The sequence below is a fragment of the Bombus terrestris genome, chromosome 12 (assembly GCF_910591885.1).
Source record: "Bombus terrestris chromosome 12, iyBomTerr1.2, whole genome shotgun sequence".
In the NCBI taxonomy this organism is placed as follows: Eukaryota; Metazoa; Arthropoda; class Insecta; order Hymenoptera; family Apidae; genus Bombus; species Bombus terrestris.
The window spans coordinates 8,980,235-8,988,581 of record NC_063280.1 but is presented as its reverse complement, the minus strand read 5'-3'; the positions used below and the strand labels follow the sequence as shown (position 1 = coordinate 8,988,581).

At 43.0% G+C, this 8,347-nt stretch overlaps 1 protein-coding gene across 1 annotated transcript; it reads right to left on the bottom strand.

Annotated features, from left to right (window-relative positions):
* Positions 1 to 10: 10 nt before the first annotated feature.
* On the bottom strand, positions 11 to 4,405 carry LOC100651579 (COUP transcription factor 1-like). Its single transcript, XM_048410954.1, has 7 exons — positions 3,506 to 4,405; positions 3,178 to 3,293; positions 1,787 to 1,972; positions 1,535 to 1,648; positions 1,288 to 1,451; positions 952 to 1,198; positions 11 to 864 (listed from the first exon to the last, which is right to left on the bottom strand). The coding sequence occupies exons 1-7, from the start codon at positions 3,634 to 3,636 to the stop codon at positions 635 to 637; spliced, it is 1,188 nt and encodes a 395-aa protein (XP_048266911.1). The 5' UTR covers positions 3,637 to 4,405; the 3' UTR covers positions 11 to 634.
* Positions 4,406 to 8,347: the final 3,942 nt, after the last annotated feature.

Here is an 8,347-nt window from a genome sequence, read left to right as displayed (position 1 = left end):
TCGCCTACGATCTGTCGATGTATTTTGATTTCACACATTTTCTTCGTTCGTGAATGAATACCGCCTGTCCCACGTCTTCCCGCAATCTTTGACAAGTTCACGAATCTACCTGTATATATCGAAAATTGCTCAGGAAATGCATCTTACGATTAACGAACGAGATATTTTTAATTCGTCGATAAAGATGAAAAAAGAAGGAGAAAAGAAAACATACAATTTTGTAATAAAAGAGCAACGTTTCACTTCGCTAATGTATTATGGAACACTTACTTCTAATACGTATATGTACAGGTCGCAGTTAGACTTAACAGTGTCACATTGTAATTTACACAGTACGCATAGGAAAGAATTGACTAGATTTACGTAAACGTTTAATACTTTTCGAATTATTCCGCCGACTTTCGATTTCTATGAAAAACCTTCTTTATCGACATGAGAACGGTCGATGCATCGGTACTATTACTCCTCGTCTCCTTGTGATTTGAAAAGAAATAGCGAACAATAAAACGCCGAAATCTTAGGATCATTGGAAACGATCGTTCCTCCAAAAAAGTTGCAATTGTCTTTGAAGCAATTGTTGATATAAATTGGTGGCTTGCCCCAAGAGTATCGTACCGACCGAGTCGAATTGGCGTTATGTGGGCCTGAGAGCACTGACCATATCGCCCAATAATCGTTCCACGCTGACATCCCCTACCGTCGGCTTGAACAACAATTCTTGCAAGATTGATCGACAAAGCGCGCGTGCAGGCGGTAACAGCAACAAAAGTCGTCCAACCCTCCGTGCATCCCTCTCGCAAAATACAGCTACCGTTTGTTCTTGTAACGCTGTTATTCGCCCTGGTTCACATAGTCCTCGCGATTCTAAATAAACGTTCACATTCTTATCGCACTATTTCTCTAATTAATATTTATGCGATTAATTTTAACATTTGTGCAAAGTTCTTTTACCTCCTTTGAAGAGAACTATGGCCTTCAAGCAGGCGTATTCCGAATGATCGACCCTGAGAAGAGCACATTTTGCCAATAATTCTCGCAGCTTCCTTACTTCGTCGACGAGCGTTTCTTTTCTTTCGGATGATAAATCGTTCGGTACCAAAGTGGATTCGTCGACTGGAAAGTTCCATTGCGCGGCGGTCAACACGAAAAGTTCGCTCCAAGATTCTTCCAGTAGGATAGTTTGGTCTCTGTAGGGCAGCTTGAAAGAAACGCCAAAAGATCTTTATTAACACGATGCTAATTCGTCTTTACATTTATATAAAGATCACGCGCGAGCACGCGGATTACTTGTAAGAACGAATGAATGCTTCTCGCCCATCTGACAGCAAAGAAGAGTAATTTCGCCGCAAATTCGTAGATGTTCTCCGTGGGTAAAATAGAGAAGCTAGATATATATTCTGTTGCTCCAGAGTTCGTAACAGACGGTGCTAGTCGAGCGCTTGCGAGTTCCTCTGCAAAATTCATAAGTATTCGTCGTTTGAGCAAACAATCGTATTTCGATAAACAAATGAAATTTCTACGAGAAAATTCTTACCCTTTGGTTCGATCCTCGATTCGATCGGTCCCGCCTCCTCGGAACTCGTCACCTCGTCCTCTTTAGCTGTGTTCACCGTTAATGGCTCTGTCGGTGAACGTGGCAGAAAATGTGCTACAAATGAGAAAAATATCGTAGTAACTGTTTGTACAACGTGAAATAATTTCCCATACGTTTTTATATGAAACATTAAAGATAAAATATTTTATTTAATATTTTTCGATTTATAATAGAGTAGATTGTTTCGCTTACCGACCGATGGTGTAAAAGCCGACATTGTCGGCTTAAAGGGAAATAGCGCAGGATACAAAAGGGGATGGTAAGGGTTGCTCGCTGCGTGGTAAACGTGTGGGATTCCAGGATATAATACCGACGGACCTCTTCTCGCGGCTGCGACCAGGGACGACGTATTTCGTGGAGCTCTCTCGTGCTGCACCGCTGTGAGTATCATAATTCCTTAGTATGTCATATTCAGTTATGCATTTGTGGCCAGACAATTTATTCTATTGGCGTCGAAACAATCCTAACTATAATATTTTATTTCTTAATATCAAGTAGTACCTCGGTAGGCATAAATTGATTTTTAAGACGTCAAGTATTTCGAGTACACACGTATGAAATATATATATCATAAACTTTACGATTAAATTCTACTAATTTAACGCGCATATTAAATTCTTATCTGGCACGAAACAGAATTATAAACTACCCCAACGAATTATCCCCCGTTTAAAATCAAACATCCCTTACTCACATATGTTGCTATACGAAAGCAAAATCCCGCTTCACCCTGCGATCGATTTCATGCTTTTTTTATAGCATCGGCAAGGATATAATCAAAACCATGAGAGTGGAGACCACTAATGGTACCTTTCATGCCCTCCTTCGCTAATTGATATCCCCGCGCAATCAAGTGTTTGGATTATCGGGTCGGACTAGAAGTGTTTACAAAACCTGTGAACGTCAGGCTGCTTGTGACACTGCTCGCCGCATGGCTAACTTTCCGGATTCTGGCGTGAGCAAGCACGAATATAGAATTTCATGTGGGTGCGAGCACCCTTTTTTTTCCTTTCTCTCTCTCTCTCTCTCTCTCTCTCCACTCGCCAGCCCTTCGAGCAACTTCCCTATTTCTTTGTTGGCGAACGAAACGTCACCATGCATTGTAATATTCTGGATGTTGGCTACGAATGTTCGTGCATTCGCGCGAGTACACGGTTGCAGTAGCGGGGGACGTATCGGCGCCTGTCATCCGCAAACCTTTTGACGAACGTGTCGACATCGAATCTCGGGGATGTTAAGGCGAAGCTAACTTTCCAGTAAGTTTCTTCTCGTTCGACGTGTGATGTACTTCAACGACGCTTTTAGAACGAGTATCGAAAATAGCGAATACGTTTTTAAACTGAACGTAAAACTCGTATGGTATTACGCGGAAATAGCGGATCACTTTGGAACGAGGTGATTCTTTGGGATTAAATTATGCCTTACGTTTGCACACGAACGAAAAACCATTCGAGTTCTCGGCGCGCCTGGCAGTCTGACATTTGCAGCTTATTTTGTACGAGGAAAGCCTTATGAAAGAGCATCGAATCGAATTTGTTACAAGTAAAGAATAAAAACGTAATCACCGTAGAAACGAAGCGTACCATCTCGTTTCATGTTGACCTGAAGGCACTTGGTAAACCGACATGCCTGGCATTGATTACGACGAGAAACGTCCACGATACAGCGGCCGTTCTCCTTGCAGACGTAATCCAGGTTTCTGCACGATGGAATTGAATATTATTAGAACTTAATTGCACAACTAGGTATCGTTAAATTAAAACCAACAGTTAATAGCGAAATAAATATTAGCATACGCCTCGTGTTTGTTAATCGTTGCTATCGGTAATATCGATAGGACGTTTAAATCGAAGATTTGCACGAGATTTCCTAGCGACGCGGTTACATCGAAAACCACAGCAAGTTAATTACCTCGCATACCTGCGGATCGACCGCTTAAAGAAGCCACGGCATCCGTCGCAACTCGGTACTCCGTAATGCTTGCCGGATGCTTTGTCGCCGCAAACTTTGCACAAACTCTCACCCCGGCTACTCTCCTCCATGCTTTCCTGAAACTTAGTGGTGAAAATGCAATTAGGTTGCCAGATTTTAAACTGTTAGACGTTCCTCGAAACCGATATCGCCAATTACACTTTTGTTTCTCGTTATTCGATTATAAATTTATTTCCTAAAATTCAACGATGTTCGTTGGTTCTTGTCGTCAATAACAGCGATAGCGTTGCTTTCTAGCGTTGCATTCCGATTTTCGTTGCGACCATCGCTGCTCTCCCCGCGATGTCTCGTTCAACGAAAGAATATATAGTCACGGCTCCTTGCATACTGCAACACCTAATGAAATGTTGAACGACGGTTGAACGTCGCTCGATTCTCTCAATGCTCGCGACTTATCCACTTCTCAAGTTCACCGATATTACATCTCAGATAACGTCTCGTCCCATTATTTACACGATGTTTCTTATTCTTTCGACCAGCGGTCATAGATTATCCGTAAACGCACGCAAACGTCCGAGCTCTGATAATGACTCTTAAGGAAGAAAATCCGAGGAAGAAACGAAACGGTACAAAAGTCAGAAAGTCGGGGGGAAAGTCCGACGTCGAGCTAAAATATCCCTAACGCTTCCGTTGACTTTTGCAACCCCTTTCCGGGCGTTGCTCACGGCTGTTCTCCACCTCTTCGTTCTCCATGTCCCTTTCGCCGGCGAGAGTTCCCTCTTTGTCGAGGGCCTCGGCTCGGCTCTGCCACGGTCTTTCTCGTTCTAACAGGACGCCCGGCCACCTGTAGGGTTCCCAGGCTCAATAATGCATCGGTGACGTGGAGCATCGCTCAGGCTCGTCGATGGTAAACCACCGAGAGAGTCCTGGTGGATGATGCCATGGTTCGCCGCACCCTTCGTCCCGAAGACCAGTTTCACCGACACCGTCATTATCGTTGCCGCCATCAACCCTCAAAGAGATCTGCTGCCAGTGCAGTGGCCTGACTTCTTAATAGTCTGGCCATAGACAGGCAGGAGGAACGCTGGCCGTCGCATGCGAGCGTTAACTTGCCATAATATTTTTATCGCCCAATGACTACTTTCGCGACGCACATGACGGAAGCGTTTTATAGTTGCACGATACACGGACCAATCTCTATTTTTAATGGTAGCCGATTCAGCATGCTTCGTTTGCCAACTTTTCTCGTAAATTGGCGAAACGGACTTATCGATGGTCGTCGTGATTTGTTCCGCTATGTTACCGACTGGCAGAGTTTCTGAATCCACGTACTTTAACTCGTAAGTATAGCCGACAAACGTGCGAGAGTAGATTTTTGGATACTCAGCCGCCTACGGCCAGATATTTTAAGACGTCTTGAAGCTTTCGCGATGAAATTTGTCACGCAACCAAAAGTTAGAATATCGTAGTGGAACTATCGGTTCGCCGGTGTACTATTACACGTGGGCGGATTATTTAACCCTTGCTTGCACGAACACCCATCGCGTTTACGCACGCAGGTAACATATGTCGACCATTGCTTGGACACGAGCAATCTGGTACTCCTACGGAAAGTCAAACTTTGTCATTCCTCGTCAGGGCAGGGGAAGCTAAGTAACCGTGGAAAATTACGCGCTTTGAAAAAAAGGGGGACAGAGAAGGTACGCCAGAGACGCACGCCAAAAATTTCGACAACTTTGACGAATAACAGAAGGCAGAACCGAAACGCGTACATTGATCGACGAAAGATATCGCAAATGAAATGTTGCGTAAAGGCAACGTTGGCCCTTAATTAATGGGTTGATTAATAACGAGTCTTAAGACAGCTAACTTTGTATGTTATATCAACGACAACGAGCAACATCTGAAAATCACGTTGTTAAATCGTTAATAGTTAGAACGTTAATTAAATTAACAATATTCCTCTAAAGGAGAAAGGCTACGGTTACCACTACGAAATCATAATTTTCCAAGACATCTCGCTAGTTTATGACAAATGTATTTTTATCTGATATGCAAATCGGTACCCTTCGACAGGAAATAAGTTAGGAAAGACAAGATCAGGTCGAGGACGATCGAAACAATTGAAAGTTGGAGGCAATGAGAAGGAGGATGGGTTATTTTTAGAAGCAATATAATGCAAACCCATCGATCACTGAAACTTTGATAAGCTCGTCACAGTTGCGCTGCAACTTGGGTTAATGTCAGCTCGATGACTTTTCGATAGTTGTGCCTGGTGCAAGGCGACGAAAGTTCGTCGCGGTCGGTTGAAAATTCGACAAGCTCCTATGCAAATTTTTTTCCTCGTCACGTCATATGCGTCCTTTCGCATAAAAAATGCTGATGGATCGATCGCGAACAGAGCACACCTTTCTCTCGCATCGTGTTTCATCAAATTTGAATCTGGAATATGATTTCTCCTGCTGCTTTTCTCTTCTTTCTTCCATTGATGCAAGTTTTATCGATTTCGAGGATAATTTTCTTACAATTTCTATCGTGTAAACCTCTGTTCTCGATTCTACGTAGGACTTATACGTAGACGTTGATCTTTATCGGCCGTTTATTAGAAAGGAGTTAACGAAAATAACTTTTCGAACAGCTTTGCGCTGAAAGTTATGCAGCGAGTTATCTGTTTAACCTGCAGCTGTCTTACGTATTTCATTTAAAGTTTTTCCGCGATATGGACTCCGCGTTAGTTTTTAGTAGCGAAGCTCCTACAATCAATTGAAGATGTTTTCTAACGTTTGTTGATGTAGCAAGTCAGTATCTGCTTTCATTGTTAAGACGAGATTTTAATTTTGTATTCCAAATTTTCATTATTACTAAGGCGAAGACTTTTAATGACTCTTCCAGTTATTTCGTTCAGATAATCGTGTCAATATCTTTCATTGTCCAAACATCATGGAAGGTCCGGGGTTCATTGAGAAAAAGAGCACGTGGCGTTAAATATTCTTTTCGAATCAGCACGCGGCCTGTCACACCTTGCTGAGTAACTTCCACCTGGTCCTTCCGCTCGTGTCTGCCAAATCGTCCATATCCTTCTCCCCTGAGCCATGGCGCGTCAGAATCCGTGATTTTTTTTAACGAAACGACGATATCAACGGTTCCCGCGGCGTTCCGGTATTTCGAACGAGCGTTTAATTATAGAAGCTCGCCGGTAAGTTCGTCGATGAAGCGAAACATTTTTCTTCCACCCTGTCGAGGTTGTCGTCAATTTTTAAGGAGTTCCGCGTAAACAGTGTCGTTAGCCTATGCCACCCCTGACGTGACTTTTGTTGTCCGAAAGGGTCGACTGCAATTAGAAGCCTCTGAATAATTAATCGTTGCATCGCAATCGTAATGATAGCGTGGCTCGTGTTACGTCGCCTCATTTGCCTATTTAAACAATTTCGTCAGTTCTCCATAGATTATATGTCGTGTGTTCCTTCGGCACGCAACGATATCCTACGCGCGTTAGAAGCGACATTAGCGATACAATTGCTGGTTGAAGATCCAATTACCGCAACCGCGTTATTATTTTTCTTTTTTTTTTTTTTACGCTACCGTAGTCTATGATCCACGCAATTATTACGACATTTTTCTTATCGTGTCGTTGCAACGCGATATATTTTTGTATGTCGCTTCGATGCTGCAACGTAATTGTTTTTCGTAATGCGATAGTTATAAGACCGTACAAGTGTGGTATAACCTGGATCGTTTGATCTGTCTGATCTATTTCCACGAAACGATATTTTTATAATAGATAATGCGCGTTCCATCGGCTAACGATTGTTGGAAAGAGCCAACGGGAGGTCGGATCCGACTGTTAAATTCATTTAACGGCGCGTAGGATTAGTTTCGGTCGTGCACGTGCCCCGCTTCACACGATTGACAGTGATTGCGTGATTCGATTGTACATGCCGTGCACGACGTTTGTACTACAACGTGTAGTGGTTCCAGGAGACCCGTGATTTCACCTAACAGATACTTTTCTGGTTTTCGTGATACCGGCCCAACAACTGGTGCGCGTCTGTTCCCTGCCCGCTATTTTATTCCAATTCTTCCCGTATCTGAAGCGCTATTGCTTAACATTTATATGAACACGCGGCAACGAGTTCGATCTCGTATGGGACGATAGTCACGCGTTGGTAATTAAAAGTTTCTGTAACGATATCGCTATATGCATACATCGCGTACGATCATCGTCGTAGGACGTTCAGTCGTCCATACAGAAGAAAAGATGTTTCGCTCGCGAACGATGCCCGATACGTTCCTTCCAAAACTACCTCGTTGACAATCCTTTTACACATTCTGTTAAAATATATCTCGCGAATTACTGACGATATCGAGCCATCAGGGACTTAACGCCTCGCCAACTCGAATCGCGTTGAACTTTGTTCGGTATCAATCGAACGAATAGCGACGATTCCAAATATTAGGTCATCGCATAAGTTCGTGCCGACTTTTGTGTATACATTTCATGTGTCGATTTATAAACATACGGCGATAAGGGACCAATGCACTTGAAAAATAGGAAGAAGTTGTACAACGAGGGGGGCGGATTACATTTTTTCATGAAACTGAAAGGTATGTAAACCATCTTAACATATATAACCGCTCGAAAAACGGAACGAACTTATGAGATGACCTAATAAAATAACGCTAGTCGCAAAGATACATGGAAGGAAGAGAACACGATGAACGGCCAAGTGTGACGCCAGTTATGACCCGCGTGGTAAACTCGTAATACTTGTGGTTATGGTATAAATATAAAAGCGTCAAAGCAAGCGACGCGAATGGAAA